General features: G+C 41.7%; 2 protein-coding genes and 1 pseudogene across 4 annotated transcripts in view; all 3 read left to right on the top strand.

Moving 5' to 3' along the window:
• Nucleotides 1–21,474, top strand: part of GPRASP2 (G protein-coupled receptor associated sorting protein 2) — a 118,764-nt gene that overhangs the window by 18,805 nt on the left and 78,485 nt on the right. The gene's annotated exons all lie outside the window — the stretch shown is intronic.
• LOC144235575 (tetraspanin-6-like) lies at nucleotides 4,396–5,413 on the top strand (annotated as a pseudogene).
• On the top strand, nucleotides 15,501–21,470 carry GPRASP1 (G protein-coupled receptor associated sorting protein 1). The gene is given in 5 exon segments (XM_077769119.1): nucleotides 15,501–15,984; nucleotides 15,987–17,921; nucleotides 17,924–17,950; nucleotides 17,953–19,656; nucleotides 21,160–21,470. Coding segments are annotated over 5 exon segments (4,461 nt in total).

Here is a 21,474-nt window from a genome sequence, read left to right as displayed (position 1 = left end):
GGTACCGTCTTGTAGAACTGAGCCCTTAACCTGTAGGGTCTGATGCTATTTCCACATAGATAGTGTCAGAATTGAGTTGAATTGTAGGGCACCCTGCTGGTGTCCAAGCATCTCTCACTGGTGTGGGACCCCCCCACACACACACATTGGAATTGCTGCCAGAATACCTTTACTTTGAAATAAGAAGAGGGGCGCCTGGGTGGCTCAGTCAGTTGAGCCTCCAACTTCGGCTTATGATCTCGCGGTTTGTGGGTTCGGGCCCGTGTTGGGCTCTGTGCTGACAGCTTAGAGCCTGGAGCCTGCTAAAGATTCTGTGTCTCTCCCTCTTTGCCCCTCCCCCGGTTATGCTCTGTCTCTCTCTCCCTCAATAATAAATAAACGTCAAAATGAAATTAGGAAGAATGAGTGCCAACTTTGTTTTTGTTTCAAGATTATTTTATTTTGGACCCCTTGAGATTCCATATGAGGTTTAGGATATGTTTTTCTATTTTTGTAGAATATATCATTGGGACTTTGATAGGGATTGCAGTGAATACAATAGGTCATTTTTGGTAGTATTGAAATCTTGACAATGTTAAATCTTACAGTTGATGAACATGAGATGTGTTTCCATATATTTATATCTTTAAATTTGTTTCAGCAACGTTTTGTGTTTTCAGTGTACAGTCTTTGGTCTACTTCATTGTGTTCTTATGTATCGTGTTGTTTTGATGCTCTTCTAANAAGCATGGAGGTGGGGAGGGGGACTGGGGCAGGGATGGGCAGAGGATCCAAAGTGGTTCCTGCTGACAGCAGAGAGCCCAATGCAGGGCTTGAAGTCACAATCCAGTCAGATTCTTTACTGAATGAGCCACCCAGGCGCCCCTCTTAATTATTTAGATTGTTCATTCTTATTGTATAGAAATACAACCGATTTTGATGTGTTGATATTGAATCCTGCGACTTTGATGAATTTTTATTTTAGCTTTAAGAGGTTGTGTTTTTTTTAAGAATCTTTGTGGTTTTCTACATATATGCCATCCATATGAGCAGAGATCATTTTGTTTCTTCCATTACAATTTAGATGCCTTTTTTTCTTTGTCTTGACTTATTGTTACAGCTGAAACCTGTAATACCATGTTAAATAGAAGTGGGGAATGTGGATATCCTTGTCTTTCATAAAAAAAGAAGCTTTAAGTCTTTGACTATTGAATATGATGTTTAGATGTGGGCTTTCCATATATGGCCTTTACTCTGTTGAGGAAGATTCCTTCTATTCCTGGAGTGTCAAGTGTTCTGATGAAAGGGTGTTGAATTTTGTTAAGTGATATTTCTACATGAATTGNGGTTTTCCAGACTTCTTCCTGTGATTGATTTCAAGTTTCATAGCATTGTGATCTGAAAGTGTGCATGGTGTGACCTCAATTCTTTTATATTTATTGAGGGCTGCTTTTTGACCAAGTATGTGATCTATCTTGAGAATGTACCATGTGCAATTGAAAAGAAAGTGAATTCCATGGCTTCAGGATGTAGAGTTCTAAATATATCTGTCAAGTCCATCTGGTCCAATGTGCCGTTCAAGTCCATTGTTTCTTTTTTTGTCCTTTTTAAAATGTTTTATTTATTTCTGAGAGAGAGAGAGAGAGAGACAGACAGACAGACAGACAGCTTGAGCAGGGGAGGGTCAAAGAAAGAGGGAGACACAGAATCAGAAGCAGTCTCAAGGCTCTGAGCTAGCTGTCAGCAAAGAGCCTGATGCGGGGCTCGAACCCACAAGCCATGAGATCATGACCTGGGCCGAAGTCAGACGCTTAGCTGACTGAGCCACCCAGGCGCCCCCAAGTCCATTGTTTCTTTAGTGATATTCTGTCTAGTTGATCTATCCATTGCGGTTAGTGGAGTATTAAAGTCCCCTGCAGTTAGCACATTCTTATCCAGAAGATTTTTTCTGTTTGTGAGTAATCATTTTATGTATTTGGGTGCTTCCGAATTCGGTGGGCAGATATTTATAATTGATAGCTCTTCCTGATGGATAGACCCTGTAATTATAATGCCCTTACTCATCTCTTGTTACTGCCTTAACTTTAAAGTCCAGTTTGTCTGAAGTATGGCTACTCCATCTTTCTTTTGATTTCCAGTGTCATGATAGATATTTCTCCATCGCCTTACTTTCAATCTGAAGGTGTCCTCAGGTCTAAAATGAGTCACTTGTAGACAGCAAATAGATGCATTTTTTAAAATCCATTCTGCTACCCTATGTCTTTTGATTGGAGCATTTAGTCCATTTATATTCAGTGTTATTATTGACAAATACGGATTTAGAGCCATTGTGTTCTCTGTAGGATTCATGCTTGTAGTGATGTCTCTGGTACCTTGTGTTTCTTGAAACATTTTCCTCAGAGAGTCCTCCTTAGGATTTCTTGTAGGGCTGGTTTAGTGGTGATGAATTCCTTCAATTTTTGTTAGTTTGGGAAAACATTTATGTCTCCTTCTATTCTGAATGACACGCTAGCTGGATAAAGGATTTTGGGATACATATTTCCGTCCTGCCAAGTTTCAGGAGATAGGTCTGCAACCACCCTGATATGTCTCGCTTTGTATGTTAGGGTCCTTTTATCCCTAGCTGCTTTCAGAATTCTCTCTTTGTCCTTATATTTTGCCAGCTTCACTATGATATGTTGTGAAGAAGATTGATTCAAGTTACATCTGAGGGGAGTTCTCTGTGCCTTTTGCATTTCAATGTCTGTTTACTTACCCAGATTGGGGACGTTCTCAGCTATAATTTGTTCAAGTACCCCTTTAGCCCCTTTCTCTCTTTCTTCTTGAGGAATTCCTATGATATGGATATTCTTCTTTTGATTGACCTGAGCAGAAGTCAGACGCATAACTGACTGAGACACCCAGGCGCCCCTTTCCTTGTCTTTTAAAAAATGTTAATTTTTAGAGAGAGCGAAACAGAGAGAGTGTGTGTGCATGTGAGGGGAGAGGAACAGAGAGAAAGCGAGAGAATCCCAAGCAGGCTCTGTGCTCTCAGTGAATATCTCATGGATCCCATGAACTGTGAGATCATGACCTGAGCTGAAATCAAGAGTCAGATGCTTAATCAACTGAGCCACTCTTCCTTGCCTTTTTTGAGCTTTATAGTATTCCTGCATTTCTTGGCTCATGGCTCTTTCCTTGCATCACTCTAACCTTTGATTCCATTGCCCTATCTCTTTCTTCTTTTACCTTCTTGTTACTCTTCTAAGGTTCCTACACTTGTATTGGGTCTATCTGCATAATCCAGGAGAATCTTCCCATTTTAAGAGCCTTAACTTAATTATATTAGCAAAGTAGCTTTTTGCCCTGTAAAGCAACGTACTGATAGGTTTCAGGGATCAAAACATTGACATATTTAGGAGGGGGCATTATTCAAACTATCACACTATTTACAGTAAAGGCAGTGGTCACAGAAACCTTAAAGCAAGTTCCAGATGGGTAAATAAATGCTGTGGTAAAGCAGGCTACTGATGGGGCCCCTGGGTGGTTCAGTCAGATGAGTGTCTGACTTCAGCTCAGGTCATGATATCCTGGTTTGTGAGTTCGAGCCCCGAGTCAGGCTTTTTGCTGACAGCTCAGAGCCTGGAACCTGCTTCAGATTCTGTGTCTCCTTCTTTCTCTACCCCTCCCCTGCTCATGCTCTGTCTCTCTCTGTCTCTCAAAGATAAACAAACATTAATTTTTTTTTAAAGGATGCTACTCATATACTTGAGTTTTGGGCATTATATGGACATCTTTTGCAGATTTACAATCAATCATCTTCATGTCACCATCTATGAATTCATAAAATGGTATATTATAATAAGTAAAAATAGATGAGTGTCAGATTCCCCAGATTTCCATAACAAAGTGAAATTTGGCCATTATAAGTTTTACCTCACCATGAATGTTAGAATAACTTGGAAACATGTCCTTTGATGGANTTGGAGCACTAACCTCTGGTATCTCAGAAAGTGATTATATTTGGATAAAGGGCATTCAAATAGGTGATTAAGTTAAAATGAGGCTGTTGGACTGGGGCCTAATCCATTCTGACTGGTATCCTTATAATGTAATTTTTAAAAAATTAATGTTTATTTATTATTGAGAGACAGAGAGAGAGACAGAGCATACTTGGGGGAGGGGCAGAGAGAGGGGGAGACACAGAATCCGAAGTAGACTCCAGGCTCTAAGCTGTCAGCACAGAGCCCGACGCAGGGCTGAACTCAAGGAATTGATTTCTTGGATACAGCACCAAAGCCACAGGCAACAAAAGCAAGAATAGANAAGGAAATAATCAACAGAATGAAAATGCAAACTACATTTTGAAATTGTACAGTGTTTCCGGCTCTTCTCAGTTGTAGAATCTCGTAAGTTTCCGGGGAGACTCGGGGACTCTGCGTCTTTCTCGCTCTGTTCCGCTCGCCTGGTGCTGCGGGGCAGGGTGCTGAGCTAGTCATGGCGTCCCCCTCTTGGAGACTGCAGACTAAACCAGTCATTACTTGTTTCAAGAACGTCCTGTTGATCTACACTTTCATCTTCTGGATCACTGGTGTTATCCTTCTTGACATTGGCATTTGGGGCAAGGTGAGCCTGGAGAATTATTTTTCCCTTTTAAATGAGAAGGCCACCAATGTCCCCTTCGTGCTTATTGGCGCCGGCACTGTCATTATTCTTATGGGCACCTTTGGCTGTTTTGCTACCTGCCGAGCTTCTGCATGAATGCTAAAACTGTATGCAATGTTTCTGACTCTCATTTTTTTGGTTGAACTGGTTGCTGCCATCGTAGGATTTGTTTTTAGACATTAGATTAAGAACAGTTTTAAGAATAATTATGAGAAAACTATAAAGCAGTATAACTCTACAGGAATTATAGAAGTGATGCTGTAGACAAGATTCAAAATATGTTGCATTATTGTAGTGTCACCGACTATAGAGATTGGAAGGATACTAATTACTACTCAGAAAAAGGATTTCCCAAGAGTTGCTGCAAACTTGAAAATTGTTCTCCACAGAGAGATGCTGATAAAGTAAACAATGAAGGTTGTTTTATAAAGGTGATGACCATTATAGAGTCAGAAATGGGAGTGGTTGCGGGAATTTCCTTTGGAGTTTCTTGCTTCCAGCTGATTGGAATCTTTCTAGCCTACTGCCTCTCTAGGGCCATAACAAATAACCAGTATGAGATAGTGTAATCAGCAAATCATGGGCTTACTCCTCTCCAACTTTAAGGACATTTACATTCCCTCCTGTGAACTATGAGATTGCCTGGACGGAAGACAGTTTAACACTTCTTAGCAAATAGATCAAAAAATTACATCAATAGGCCGACTCAGTCAAGACATTTGTTCAATATAGGTTCACCTTCTGGCCCATTCATATTACATCATTGAAACCCCTGTATCACTGTGAAACACTGGAAGAGCTAGTAAATTGTTTTTTTTTTTTATTTTTTTTTATTTATTTCTAGGAGAGAGAGAGAGAGACAGTGTGAGCAGGGGAGGGTCAGAGAGAGAGGGAGTCACAGACTGAAACAGGCTCCAGGCTCTGAGCTGGCAGTCAGCACAGAGCCCGACGCGGGGCTCGAACCCACGAACCGCGAGATCATGACCTGAGCGAAAGTCGGACACCCAACCGACTAAGCCACCCAGGCGCCCCAAGAGCTAGTAAATTGTAAATGAAAAAAAAAAAAAGAAAATGCAAACTACAGAATGAGAGGAAATGGACAGCTAATACCCAAAATACATAAAGAATTCCCACAACTCAATAGCAAAAAATGAAATATGAAAAGTAGGCAAAGGGGTTGAGTAGACATTTCTCTAAAGAAGACAAACAAATGGCCAGGAGGTGTATAAATAGGTGCCCAGCATCACTAACCAGCACAGAAATGCAAATCAAAACCAAAATGAGATACTACCTAATACCTATTAGGATGGCTATTATAACAAAAAATCACAAGTGTTAGCAAGGATTTGAAGAAATTGGAATACTTATGCATTGTTGGTGGGAATGTAAAATGGTGTATGTAACATGGTGCAGCTACTATAGAATACACCAGCAATTTCATATCTGGGTATACATACATCCAAGATGATTGAAATCAGGATCTCAAAGGGATTTCTGCTCTCTCTTCACAATATCCAAGATATGGAAACAACCCAAATGTCTGTTAACAAATGGACAAAGAAAATGTGGTATATATAGAATTGAATATTATTCAGCCTTGAAAAAGAAGGAAATCCTGCTATATATGACAGCATTGATGAACCTGTAGGACATTATGCTAAGTGAAATAATGCAGTCACAGAAGAACAAATACTACATGATTCCACAGCATGACTGTGGCATAGTCCATATATGTGTGGTATCTAAAGTTGCCTACTCTATTTGAGTGGTAGTTGCCAAGGGTTGGGAGGAGGAAGAAATGGGGAGCTGTTGGACATGTATAAAACTTCAGGTATGCATGATGAGTACATCCTAGAGATCTATATATCATAATGCTTGTGCTTAACAATACAGTATTGTGCACTTAAAGTTTAGTTAAGAAGATAGATCTTATGTGTTCTTACAACTACAGCAACAACAACAACAATGGGGCGCAAGTAAATTTTTGAAAGTGATGTATATGTTGTGATGATGGTTTCATGAGTGTTATGCATATGTTCAAACTAACCAAATTGTATACGATAAATATATGCACTTTTTAATATGTCAGTTATATCTCAAAAAAGCAATTTTAAAGAGTCATCATTACACTTAACGTCATCAAGTTTTCTCCTATGTTATCCTCTAGGAGTTTCATAGTTTTGCTTTTAATATTTAGCTTTGTGATCTGTTTTGAGTTAATTGTTGAAGGGTTTAAGGTCTGTGTTTAAATTTAGTTTCTTGCATTTGGATGTTCATTTCTTCCAGCACCATTTGTTGAGTAGACTATCTTTATTATACTGCCTTTGTTCCTTTGTCAGATTAAAGATTAATGGACTGTATTTATGTCAGTATATTTCTGGACTCTATTGTTCCATTGATCTATTTGTCTATTCTTTTTTAAAAAATTCTATTAATTTTTTAATGTCTATTTATTTAGAGAGAGAGAGAGAGAATGAGCAGGGGAGTGGCAGAGAGAGAGAGGGAGAAAGAGAACCTCAAGCAGTCTCACCACTGTCCGTGCAGAGCCGAATGTGGGGCTCAAATTCACGAACTGTGAGATCATGATATGAGCTGAGATCAAGAGTCAGACGCATAACCAACTGAGCCACCAAAGTGCCTCTGTCTATTATTTTGTCAGTATCACACTATTTTGATTACTGTAACTTTATAGTAACTCTTGAAGTCAGGTAATATCAGTCCTCTGACTATGTTCTTCTCCTTCAATTTTGAGTTGGCTTTTCTGGGTCTTTTGCATTTTCATATCAACTTTAGTATCAGCTTGTCAATATCCACAAAATAACTTGCTGGGGTTTTGATTGGGATTACATTGAATCTATAGACTAGATTGGGAAGGACTGACATCTTGGTAATGAGTCTTCCTGTCCTTGTACATGGAATATCTCTCCATTTATTTAGTTGGGATCTTTCTTAAATGGACAAAAAACAGTTCTGTGACTCTAATGATTGAGAGAGACAAGAGGAACTAATTTGAGCTGCAGAATCAAGGGATATGCTAGTTTAAAAGTTTACACGCATATGTATGTGGGAGGTGGGGGTAGGGCTGGAGGCACAGATGCTTCTGTATCCCTGACTTTATGCTTGGAAATTATTTTGTTCTAAGTTGTTCCATAGGTCCCAAGTATATGGTGGGTACAGGAGGCAGAACGGAACTAGGGCTCTTCCTTTATTAGGCTCTGAGGGTGGGGAACCTAGGGTTCCACAAGTTCACTATGTATTGGTTAACTTAAAGCATAAGAGTGGGACTTAGGGCAGGAGAAGGAAAAAGGAGAATTTAACTCAATTACTTAATTGAGTGAAGGGTCAATTACTCAGGTTAACCAGGACATTCTGAAAGGTAACTTCATGGATGGCGGTGGCCCAGTTCATTATCTGGTTGTTTTGCTAGTAGGTGGGTCATACACCTAGCCATATGTTTATTCAAGATGGATGTCTTTTCATGAATAGACACTTTTCCATTGAAAACATCCAGATGGCCTACAGACACATGAAAAGTTGTTCAATATCACTCATCATCAGGGAAATACAAATCAAAACCACACTGAGATACCACCTCACACCAGTCAGAGTGGCTAAAATTAACAACTTAGGAAACAACAGATGCTGGTGAGGATGTGGAGAAATGGGAAGAGTGGCTAAAATGAACAAATCAGGCGACTATAGATGCTGGCAAGGATGTGAAGAAACAGGCACCCTCTTTCACTGTTGGTTGGAATGCAAACTGGTGCAGCCGCCCTGGGAAACAGTGTAGAGGTTCCTCAAAAAATTAAAAACAGAACTACCCTATGACCCAGCAGTAGTGCTACTAGGAATCCAAAGGATACAGGAGTGAGAGACTCTTAAATACAGAGAACAAACTGAGGGTTGTGGGGGGGTGGTGAGGGAGAGGGGAAAATAGGTGATGGGCATTGAGGTGGGCACTTGTTGGGATGAGCACTGGGTGTTGTATGTAAGCGATGAATCATGGGGATCTACCCCCAAAACCAAAAGCACACTGTATACACTGTATGTTAGTCAACTTGACAATAAATTATATTTTAACAAAAGATGATGTCTTTTTTTAAAGTTTTTTGTTTTAATTCCAGTTAACATGCAGTGTAATATTAGGTTCAGGTGTAAAATTTAGTGATTCAGGAATTCCATACATCACACAGTGCTCATCACAAATGTACTCCTTAATCCCCATCACCTATTTAACTCATCTCCCCACCCACCTCCCTGATAACTGTCTTTTTGTCTCTTTGTTTTCTATAATTATGAATCTGTTTCTTGGTTTGTCTTTCTCTCTTTTTTCCCTTTGCTCATTTGTTTTGTTTCTTAAATTCCACATGAATAAAATCATGTTATTTCTCTTTCTCTGATTGACTTATTTCACTTAGCATTATACTCTCTAGCTCCATCCATGTCATTGCAAATGGCAAGATTTCAATCTTTTTATGGCTGAATAATATTCCATTGTATATATACCACATCTTTATCCATTCATCAGTTGATAGACGCTGGGTTGCTTCTGTAATTTGGCTATTGTAAATAATATGTCTATAAACATAGGGGTGCTTGTATCTCTACAAATTAGTGTTTTTGTATTATTTGGGTAAATACCCAGTAGTGCAACTGATGGATTATAGTGTAGGTCTATTTTTAACTTTTAAAGGAAACTCCATAAGGTCTTCTACACTGGCTGCACCAGTTTTCATTCCCATGAATAGTACAAGAGGGTTCCTTTTTTCTCCACATTCTCATCAACATTTGTTTCCTGTGTTATTGATTTTAGCCATTCTGACAGGTGTGAGGTGATATCTCATTATAATTTTGATTTGCATTTCTCTGATGATGAGTGATGGTGAGCATTTTTCATGTGTCTGTTGGCCGTCTGGATGTCTTCTTTGGAAAATGTCTATCCATGTATTCTGCCCATTTTGAATTGGATTATTTATGTTTTGAATTTTGAGTTCTATCCGTTCTTTATATATGGGATACTAACCCATTATTGGATATGTCATTTGCAAATGTCTTCTCCCATTCCATAAGTTGTCTTTTAGTATTGTTGTTTCCTTTGCTGTGCAGAAGTTTATGTTGCAGTAATCCCAATAGTTTAATTTTGCTTTTGTTTCCCTTGCCTCAGGAGAGAGGCTACTAGAACAAAGTTGGTACAAGCAATGTCAGAAAAGTTACTATGTTCCTCTCTAGAATTTTAATGCTTTCAGGTCTCCCATTTAGCTCTTTAATCCATTTTGAATTTTTTTAAATATATGATGCAAGAAAGTCGTCCAGTTTCTCTCTTTTGCATGTTGCTGTCCAGTTTTCCCAGCACCATTTGTTGAAGGGACTGGTTTTTTTCCTCACTGAATATTCTTGCCTCCTTTGTCAAGGATTAATTGACCATATACTTGTGGGTTCATTTTTTGTTTTTCTATTCTGTTCTATTTCCCTACATGTCTCTTTTTGTGCCAGTGCCATACTGTTTTGATTACTACAGCTTTGTAATAGAAGTTGAAGTCTGGAATTGTGATTCCTCCAGCTTTGCTTTTCTTGTTCAATGTTGCTTTTGCTATTTGGAGTCTTTTGTAGTGCCATACAAACCTTGGGACTATTTGTTCCAATTCTGTGAAAAATGCTGTTGATTTTGATAAGGATTGAATTAAATGTGTAGATTGCTTTGGTTGGTATAGACACTTTAACAATATTTGTTCTTTAATCCATGAGCATGAAATTTCTTTGAATTTCTTTGTGTAATCTTCAGGGTTTTGTTTTTTTTTTTCATCAGTGTTTTATAGTTCTCAGAGTACAGATCCTTTACCTTGTTGGTTAGGTTTATCCTAGGTTTCCTAGGTATCTTATTATTCTTGGTGCAGTTGTAAATGGGGTTGTTTTCTTAATGCCTCTTTCTGCTGCTTCATTATTGCTGTATAGAAATGCAAGATTGCTGTACATTGATCTTGTATCCTGATCCTTTACTGAATTTGTTTATCAGTCCTACCAGTTTTTGGTGGAATCTTTCAAATTTTCTATACATAGTATAAGGGATGTCTTTTGAACCAGATGCCTTGGAAATTAAAGCTCAATGTCAAGCACTTACACTACAGACATTTAGATTTCAGAGGCTAGTCAGTGTTGCACAGGTGCTAGTGGAGATACTGGGGAGTGAAACTCTGGCTGTTGCAATCAGACTGGAATCTACTTTAGAAGGAAGTAAATAGAGGGGCACCTGGGTGGCTCAGTCAGTTAAGCATCTGTCATGATCTCAGGGTTCATGAGTTCGGGCCTTGCATGAGGCTCTGTGCTGACAGCTAGCTTAGAGCCTGGAGCCTGTTTCAGATTCTGTATCTCCCTCTCTCTCTCTGACCCTCCCCTGCTCACACTGTCTCTCTCTCTCTCTCTCTCTCTCAGAAATAATAAAAAGAGAGAGAGAACAAATTGCCCAACACATTTTCAAAGTCTCACATTAAAATCAGTCAACTTGTGGTAGATCCACTCTATTGTCAGTAAATATCTTGGAATCAATATTGGATCACCTTGAGAATTACCAGACAACTTTATATTCATATGACCATAAAATTTTAGGATAAAAATTGAATAATAAAGAAACTACAAGTAAATATAGCTTCCACAAGAACAGCTATATTTAATGTTTGTTTCTACTGTATCTCTAGTGCCTAGGAAAATTAAGTAGTTATATATATTTATTGAATGAATGGAAGACACCAGAGACTTTAAGAAAATGAAAGAACACTTCTTCAGGAAGGCAAAGAGATTCACACACCCACAAATCCTAACAGAGTTCATTCCCTTGTCAAGCCTGGCATTCCACCAAGAGAGTAATGTTATGGAGCAATGGAAAAAATGATCTACAATTCAGCTAAAGCCATTAAACAGCACCGTAAAATCAGCACTGCTCTGATAATTGGCATCCATTGTCAGTTCAGATACTGTATAGAATCCTCTCCAGATGTTTTTATCACTGAAATATTGCACAATTATAATAAATAGTTAAAAACAAGTAAAAGATGAAGTGAAAATATATGGAAATTCATGGTCAGAATATGGCTCTCTTTTCATTCTCAAAAACATCAATGATCTTCAATATATAGGGACTTTCTCTAAGATGAACCTCAAAGCCATTGCAAAATGTTTCTTTAGTAAATAGAGATGGGGAGTGCTGGAAAGGGTGGTTATACTGGTAAGAAATGAACCCCCAACATGATCCTTCCAGGGTTGAGGCCCAGATAAAGAAAGTCAAATAGAATGGACTATCATGATGGTGAGTAAATTCAGTTCCTGCTGCTGCTGTAACACATTACCACCATCTTGGCAGCTTAAAATAACACAGATGTATTATCTTACAGTCCTGGATGTGGGGAATAAAAAAAGGATCCTAATGGTCAAAAATAAATGTGATGGCAGGGCTTCATTTTTCTGAGCAACCCTGAGGACAATCTGTTTCTTTGGCCTTTTCTGGCTTCTGGGAGCTGCCTGCATTCCTTGAGTCTTGGCTTTATTTTATCTTCAAAGCCATCAATGGCCTGTCTAATCCTCTGTCATGCTGATTCACTGTGACACTGACTCTTCTGCCTATGTCTTGCAAATTTAAGTACCCTTGCAATTACAATGGCCAGGAAGAAACAGTTTATTCTTATTTTTAAATTCAGCTGATTAGTGATCTTAATTGCATCAGCAATTTTAATTCCTTTTGCCCTGTAACATCACATATTTACAGGTTCTGGGGAATAGGACATAGATATCCCTGAGGGACCTTTATTTAGTATACCACAATGAAAGTGCCATTTAATTGGATTTAAAAGGTTTAAAATGGACCACCAAAAGGTCTGTGCTCAACCATAGTTGTGCTTAAGCACAGTTGCTCTGTTTGCCCCATGGAGCACAGAAAGGAAGGGCCCAAAACTAGAGGAAGGATGTAGGGGTAAAGGAATCAGAGGATTCAAGAACCACCAGGCTTCTGTCTTGGAGAAGTCGGTACATGATGGGTCCTTCTCCAAAGAATGGCTGGGGAAATTAGATAGTTGTGCATGGCAAAGTGGCTGAGATCCAAGCTGGTTCTAATCCCTGCCACATTTCCACATTGCCAAAGATCATGAGAGCTTGTATGTGACCGCAAGAGAAGACTTGATAGACAGGACAGTGGAAGGAGGAGGCAGGACTATCCTGACACCTGGCCATGGGGCAACAGACCCACAAGATTCTATGAACTGTGCAGCTCTGACNGCACAGAGCAATTTTTTGTTTTCTCAGGTTAGAGGTGTAGGTCTGCCTTCCTTTAGAAAAGGCACAATGGTGAGGGCTCCATGGGAGCCCCCTCCCACCTTAGCTCATCAGCCTCCAGGAAAGAGGGCAGGCCAAAAATGAGGAAGCAGAAGGTGCACCTACCAAGCAGCCTGGGGATTCTCACACACAGATGGGCTGTTGATTTCCATCCGCTGCTGCCTGCAGCACACTGCCACCATCACCACCTGCATCACCACCCCATCCTAGCCCCCACCGCCAGTTGTCCCCGGGTCCCTTTTACTGCAGTGCCAACAATGAGGGGGTGGTCGCCTAGAGGTCTGCAGAGGCAGTCTGCTGTGAGCCCGCCCCTTAGGCTGGCGCTCCCCCTGGCCCCGCCCCTTCTGNCACCCACTGTAGCCCGGCTTACTGCCTGCCTGGACCCCAGCCTCTGGCAGCCTGCTAAGGAGGAGGCGATCCAGTCGTACCCGGTCCGTGACAGAGGTGCACAGTGCCATAGGACGCCTGACAAGGAGAGGCAGCGACCTGCGCGGGCCAGGCGCAGGGGCCAGGGGCTGGTCGGAGAGGCTCCCTTGGATTCTCTGGAGGTGAACTGCGCTGGCTACTTCGCAGCCAGCTTTTCAGGTGCCCACAACTCGTCCTAGACAGTGCTGTGTCAGGAGAGAGCTGTGGGGGCAGGGGAGGGAGGAGCCTGCTATAGAAGAAATGGCGGAGAGGGAGCGGTGTCAGAGCTCTGTGCCCAACTGGCAGGGGAGCGGGAGCGGTTACCTCTGCTACTCTGGGCCTTGATTCTGGAAAGGGGCCTATTGGACCTCGCACCCTGGGTGCTGTCTCTTCCCACAGGTGCCTGGTTGATGGGAAATTTTCACCCTGCGCAGTAGGTCTGGCGGCTTCATCCCACAGGTTGCATCTGTAGAGGAGACATTTGAAAAAAGGAGGAGCAGGACAAATGCCTGAATCTGGAGGTGTATGGGAGGGGACATGAGCTTCACCCATTGAGTGGAGGCACAAATCAGAGCGGAGTGACTGTGACCAGAACAGGTCAGGCATCCAGGAATACCTTCTAAAATTCCCCCATTGTACTAGCTTTCTAAGCCCTTCCCTTGCCTTTCTTCCTCACCTTCACTCAAAATTGGTGGCAGAAAAAGATGCCCTAGAAGGTGAGGGTGAGAGAGAATTATATATGCCACTGCACAGTCTGTTCTGTAACATGCTAGGTACTTTACCCCACTTCTGTAGTACCAGTGCAAGGTCTGTGAACACCTAGTGTTGAATCCTCATAACTGGAGAAGGGAATAATGTAATGGTCAGAGTGTGATGTGAAGAGGAGCTGTTATGCAGAACCCTGAAACAGGGCCTAAATTAAGTGAGAATATTCTCTCAATAGGTCCCTAAATGTTAGATGACAATATGGATAGTTTTTGGTGTTGGTCTGTCCTCCAAGCACTCAGTTGCTACCATTATTTCCTGAATGTTTTGCCTTTGTGTCTGTCCATAGAATTCCTTTAAGGCTGCTCACTTCTGTAAGGAAGGAGAGGAGGAGACTGGTTCAAATCTCTAGAGGTTGGTGTGTAGGTGGGTAAATCAGGGGAGCACTATAGAGTAAGACCATGGTAAGTGTCTTTGTTCCAAGTGGGTATAGGATCTCCTCCATCTCTCCTGCTTGCTGCTAGATTTGCAGCTGCCACAGCATCCCTTTTCCATTTCCTTCAGTAGATATTAGGACTATTTGGGTATGTGTGGATTGGCTGTGAAAGGGAGGAGAAAACCTCAGAGCATAGACATTGAGATAGGAAACAACAAATTGAACTCTAATGGTAAGAGATACTTCCATCAGGGGTCAGCATGCCCTTTTATCTCTCTGAAGTCAGGCTCCACTCTTTCTTTTATTTTTACTTATTCGTAGACTGCTTTAAGGTTTGAAAACACTGAAATCAAGGAAAGGAGGGGGAAATTGTACCACATTCATACAGGTTGGTATGAAGTGGGTACAGCTTTTGGTGGGGAAGCGGAAATCAACACTGGCCTAAGAGTGATTAGAGTAGTCCGGGGGCTCCTAAGTCTCTCCCATTGCCAACAGTCACCAATTTCACACCTGTTTTGTAGCCGGCAAAGTAATGTGGCAGAATCTGGGGTAAAACATGTGAGGGAAATGAGGGTGACAGAAAGACTTTCTACTAATCCAACTGTTCCAATAAGCATTCAAGCCCCAATCTCTCTATGTGAATCTCTGCACAATTAGAAGAGATTCAAAGCCCCATGTCATTTTTTTCCCTTAGATCCACCTCCAGTAGCAGCTCTGGTGGTGTTGGATTGCTGCTGACCACCACCCTCAACAGGTCTGCTCCTACCTGGGAACATTCATCATCCCTCAGCTTGGTTGTATCTCTGCTCTTTGTCTGTGATATTGACTGAGTCTAGGCTTCAGAAGGAGGTCAACTGACTGCTGGACTGGTGATTGACTCTAACTCTTGTTTGCAACTATATCACCTGAACTGAAAGATCACAGTGTGAAGATACAAAACTGTGAGAGATCTGTAGTAGAGGCTGAGACTGGAGTAGGGGTACTTAACTTGGCCTCCTCTGTAACTTATACCATGACTAGGGCTGAGATTGAACCTGCTGCCCAGGCGAAACCTGAAAAGAAGGCTGGAGAAGAGGTTGGGGGTGGGGCTGAAAGAGAGAATGAAGTGCCAGTGGTGGTCAGACCAAAGGTTAGGACCCAGGCACAGGTAATGCCTGGGGTAAGTCCTAAATCTGATGTCATGGTAGTAGGTGGGGCAAAGCCCAAAGCAGTAACCATGGCAGTAGGTGTGGTGCATCCTAACAATGAGGACAAGGTAATCCCTGGGGTGAAGCCCACAGATAATGTCCCTTCATGGGCCAAGATTGAATTTGATGGTAAAGAGATGTTGAAGACCGAGGGAGTGTCCCAAACCAATTCCATAGCCTGGCCACTTGTCAGTACTGAGTTTGAGTCAGTTGCTAAAATGAAGACCTTATCTATGGATAGGAAACTGATTGGTGTGGACACTGATTCCTTTTCTGCCACTAAGGTCAAGTCCCAATCAGGAATACAGCCTTTGGGTCAGAGGAGAAGTCCAATGTGGGATCCTGGTGGGGCCCCAGGCCTACATCCAAACAAGAGATCTCTCACAATTGTGATTTCAGATGGGTGGAAAGATCCTCTCTGAATTCCTGGTTCTGGAGTGGAGAAGAGGTCAGTACAAAGTTTTGTCCTAGAGACAGGGTAAAGGCCAGTGCCAGATCTAGACACATGGCCAAACAAGGGGCCATGTCTAGGCCCAACACCAGTCAGGAGTTTTATAATGTGTCCAGTTCTGGCTCTGAGGATGAATCTATTAAGACATCCTGGCTCTGGGCCAGAGAAAAGGGTAATATCTGTTCCATGCCCAAGGAAGAGACCAATAACAGGTCCAGGTTTAGGTCCAAGAAAGAAGCCTTTGAGTCCAGTTCTGGATATGAATGTGAGTACAATGTGAAGTCCTGGTTCTGGGCTAGAGAGGATGCCAAATGCAGGTCTAAACCAAGAGTCAGGAAAGGGACCAATGTTAGAGCCAGGTATAGGGCCAAGCATGAAGCTTCCATTGATTTTGTGTCTGGATCTTTAAATGTAGTCCAAAAAGAGTCCTGGTTCTGTCCTGGAGAAAAGGCTAATAACTTGTCAAGGCCCAAGTTCAAGAAAAAGGCTAGGGCCAGAATTATGGCAAAGGAAAAGGTCAAAACTAAGACCAGAGCTAGGGCCAAGCCAGAAACCAGGTCTGAAGAAGAGGTCCTCATTGGGACCTAGTTCTGTGCTGTAGAAGAATCCAGGATAATAGGTGGGACCAGTGTCAAGTACAGTTCTCAAGTGGAGGATGATTCCATTTTTGGCAGTTGGTTCTGGACTGAAGAAGCAGCCAGTATGGGGACTGATGCCAGCAGTAAATCCAGACCAAGCACCGAGAAGGAGTATATTGGCAATTCTATGCTTGGGTCTGGGGAAAAGACCATTATGGAAACTGGGGCTGAGGCCACCTCCAAATCTATGCTAGTAGATGATAAAGAAAAGGTCATTGTTGGTTCCTGCTTCTGGGTTAGTGAAGAAAACAACCTAGAGGCTGAGAAAGAGACCATTTTTCAGTCCTGGTTTTGGATCAGGGATGAAGCCAGTATGGAAGTTGATGTTAGAGCCAGCTGTGCATCTAGGCTAAGGTCTGAGGATGAAGAGGTCATTGGTCCCTGGTTCTGGGATGGAAAAGTGGTTGATACAGAGGCTGAGTTTGGAGAAGAAGACAGGCCAGGAGATCAAGAAGAGACAATATTTGGGTCCTGGTTTTGGGCTGAAAACCAGGCCCAGATGGATTCTGGGTCTAAAGTCAGTTGTGATACCATGCCAGGGGCTGAGGAGGAACCCGTTATTGGGTCATGGTTCTGGAATGGAATAGAAGCTTGTGTAGGGACTGAGGTCAGCAAAAAGTCTAGCTTGAAGGACAAGGAGGAGGTTATTTTATCATCTTTGTTTGGGACCACAGAAGAGGTCAGTATCAAGTATGGAGCTGGTGCCAGATGCAAATTTATGGCAGAGGCTGAAGAGATCAATAATGAGTCTTGCTTCTGGGATGAAGAACATCCCTTCATGTATACTGCCAAAGGAAGCATCTGCAAGTCTAGGCCTGAGGACAAACAGGATACTGTTAATTCATTGTTCCAGCCCAGGAAATACACAAGGCCAGAGACCATTATAGGGCTCTGGTTATGGGCTACAGAAGAGGTCAACATAGATGATGGGACTGGAGAAGAGACCACCCCACTGACTGAGGAGGAGAGCATGATTACATCCTGGTTCTGGAAAGGAGATGAAACCATTAGAGTGGCTAAAGACAGAGAAGAATCCAGGCCAGATGCTGAGCAGGAAGACATTGGTTCTTGGTTCTGGTCTGGGGAGGAGGACAGGGTCAAGACAGCAGCTGAAGCTAAAGAGGTCAGGCTGGCAGCTGAGGAGGAAGCTATTGTTGGGAAGATATCATTAGGAAGGAGGCTGGCTTTACAACAAATCCAGTTCAGAGGCTGAAGAGGAGGAAGCCATTGTTGGGTCCTGGTTTGGGGCTGAAAAAGAGTCCAGTATGGAGGCAGGAGCCAGTTTCGAGTCCATGCCCGTGACCGAGGAAGAGGAAATCATTGTTGGGTCCTGGTTTTGGGCTGAAGAAGACAACAGTATAGAGGTTGGGCCTCAGGCAGTAGAAGAGAGCAGGTCAAGGACCGAAGAAGAAATCATTTTTGGATCCTGGTCCTGTGCTGCAAAAGAAGTCAATGTGGAAGCAGAGATTTGCTGTACATTCAAGCCAGAGGATGAGGAGGAGGTAATTTTTGAGTCCTGGTTTTGGTCTAGAGAGAAGGCTATTAATGAGACTGGAACTGTTATTACTTGTGAGACCAGGCCAGACAATGAGGAAGGGGCAGTTTTTGGGTCCTGTTTTGGAGCTAAAGATGAGGCCAGTAACAGGACTGACAATGGAACCATCTATGAGACCAGGACAGTAGATGAGCAGGATGAAGACATGGTGGGGTCCTGGTTCTGGGCAGGAGATGAGGCCCATTTTGAATCAAACCCTAGCCCTGTGTTCAGGGCCACTTTCAGGTCTAGGTATTCATTTGAGCAGGAGCCTGATGCTTCACACAGACCCCAGAACTGGGAAGAGGTCACTATTCAGTTCAAGCCTGGTCCATGGGGTAGGATTGGCTTCCCATCTCCACTGCCCATTAGATTTCCAAAAGAAGCAGGATCTCTATTCTCTGAAATGTTTGGAGGAAAGCCCAAGCACATGGAACTTAACCCAGAAGGGGAAGAGCAGGAATCTTTGCTTCAGCCTGATCAGCCTGATCCTGAGTTCCCATTTCAATATGGTCCATCCTACAGGTCAGTAAAGGAAATTCGGGAACATCTTAGGGCCAGAGAGAGTGCAGAGCCTGAGAATTGGTCCTGCAGCTGTATACAGTGTGAGCTTAAAATTGGTTCTGAGGAGTTTGAAGAACTGCTTTTATTAATGGACAAAATCCAAGATCCTTTTATTCATGAAATATCTAAAATTGCAATGGGGCTGAGAAGTGCTTCTCAATTTACCCGAGATTTCATTTGGGATTCAGGTGTTGTCTCACTTATGGAAACCTTGCTCAATTATCCTTCCTCCCAAGTTAGGACAAGTTTTTTGGAAAATATCATTCACCTGCCCTCACTGTATCCAAATCTAAACATGATTCAGACATATGTATGTCAAGTGTGTGAAGAAACCCTTTCTTATAGCTTAGATTCCCCTGAGCAAATTTCTGGAATAAGGATGGTTAAACACCTCACTACAACTACTGACTACCACACACTGGTTGCCAAGTATATGTCAGGATTTCTGTCCTTACTAGCCACTGGCAATACCAAAACAAGGTTTCATGTTCTGAAAATGCTACTGAATTTGTCTGAAAATCCTGTCATGACAAAAGAACTACTCAGTGCTGAAGCAGTGTCCGAATTTATGGGCCTTTTTAACAGGAAAGAGACAAATGACAATATTCAAGTTGTTCTAGCAATGTTTGAGAATATTGGTAACAATATCAAAAAGGAGACAGTGTTGTTCACTGATGATGATTTCAGTCTTGAGTCACTTATTTCTGTATTCCATGAAGTTGAGGAGTTTGCTAAGAAACTGCAAATCAAAAGAGATAATCAATACGACCCTGAGGCAGACCAAAAAAAAATCAGTAAGATTAATCATTTACCTTTGTCCTTATGTTCCTGAGTTAACAATTTCTTGAATAATAATGCTTTGATTTACATAGTTGGTTATGTTGTAATGTACATTTTTATTGCTAGCACTGACTTTGCCCAAATCTGTATGAGCTGAATCATTTTTCTGATGCCAGATGAATATTAGAATTGACAGAACATTTGTTAATGTTTGTGTCTTTGTCCAGATCATAATACATAGTATTTCAGCTAGAGTGAACTGAGCCATCATAAGTAAGGCAGCTATCCTTCTAATTGTTGTTCTAGTGTATTGATGTCTATTTGAGTCTTGTGTTTTCAATAACGTTCTGTGATAAAGTTGTCAGAAGTCACCCTTCTCCTTGAACTTAAAATATAGATGCAAAGATAGCACAGGAAAACACACAGGTAGTTAACATATAAATAATATGCTCCTTGAAAAAGCTTATTCTGATAACATTAAATGCAAAGGCTACCATGGGCTGCTACTCAGGGCATACCTCAGAGAAAAGGACTCAATTAAGCTGGGCTCTGGAATATATGAAAGACTGGGTGGTGTGAAGAAAAGCATGGAGTTGGGAAAAGTTTTTCTATGTGAGTGAGTTACCCAGTCAGTCTGGAGTAGCTGGGAGGAGTGTATTAAGATATAGAAAGGATGAGGTAAGTTTTGAAGAAATGAGAAGTTGAATTTTGCAGCTCAAAGTATGGGTGTTTTGTTGATACCTCCTAAAAATTACTAGAATTAAAGTACAGAAAATTAACTGAGACAGGAAAACCATTTCTTCATAGTGGTGCCCATGGAAAATGTTATGGTGGTAATACCATACAGCCACTAAAAATGATGAGGTATAGATTTTAAAACTGAATAAGAAAATAATAAAGCAAAATATTTTATTTGGTAGAATAGTAAAGACTGGTATTATACATGGAAAGTGTAATTCCATTGTAAAAATATGTGTGTGTAAATAGACCAAATTTATGCAAACATTTTTGACTATGTAAAGCAAAACAAAGGAATAAACAAGTGTGAGAGACAACTTCAAAATGACTGGCTTGCCAAATAAAAATATATAATGAATTAACGGGTATAAACTTTAAAATTTCCAAAGTTCCTGAATTTATTTTATACGTTTTTCACATTCAAAAATGTAATACATATTCAGACAGTAGCGAAAGTCAGGGATGGGGGAGTGTTGGGCAGTCCAAGTTAAGAGGAAATCTGCAAAGTTTTATTATTTTCAGGAAGATAACCAGACATTGTGACCCTGTTATGTTTTGTTTGTCAGGATGGAAAGTGGTATTTTTTCCTACCCGATTCTGATATGCAAGGTTTATGAAGGTAAGGCAAAATGGTAATTTGCCTACCTTCAGTGTTTGTTTTGCTTATCAATATTTTTCGAGACAGATTGTGTGTGTGTGTGTGTGTGTGTGTGTGTGTGTGTGTGTGAATATGTGGCCCGAGTATCATACAGAGTAATAAAAATCAGTTCGTCTCCAAGCTTCTTCCTCATCGAGTATTCCTCGCCAGCCCTGTGCTCCTAAAGAGCAAGGCTCAGGCCTAGCGCTGGAGGCTCCGGCTCTAAACCCAGCCTTCCTTCAGCTGTCTTCACCAGGATCGGGAGCTTCAGATTCTTCTAGCAAGCATCTCAACCTCAGGGGCAGAAGATTCTGCCATCCGTGCCGCAGGGTTGCGGCAGACAGGCTGACTACACGGTCACGTGAGGCTGGTGGTAGGTCACGTGACCACGCTCTCACTTGGGCAAGCATGGAGGTGTGTCGCACTGAAAGGGGGCTGGAAGGACATACCTGACGAC

The sequence above is a fragment of the Crocuta crocuta genome, unplaced genomic scaffold (assembly GCF_008692635.1).
Source record: "Crocuta crocuta isolate KB4526 unplaced genomic scaffold, BGI_CrCroc_1.0 scaffold1373, whole genome shotgun sequence".
NCBI lineage: Eukaryota > Metazoa > Chordata > Mammalia > Carnivora > Hyaenidae > Crocuta > Crocuta crocuta.
The sequence above is the reverse complement of the archived record's forward strand: the minus strand, read 5'-3'. Positions and strand labels throughout refer to the sequence as shown.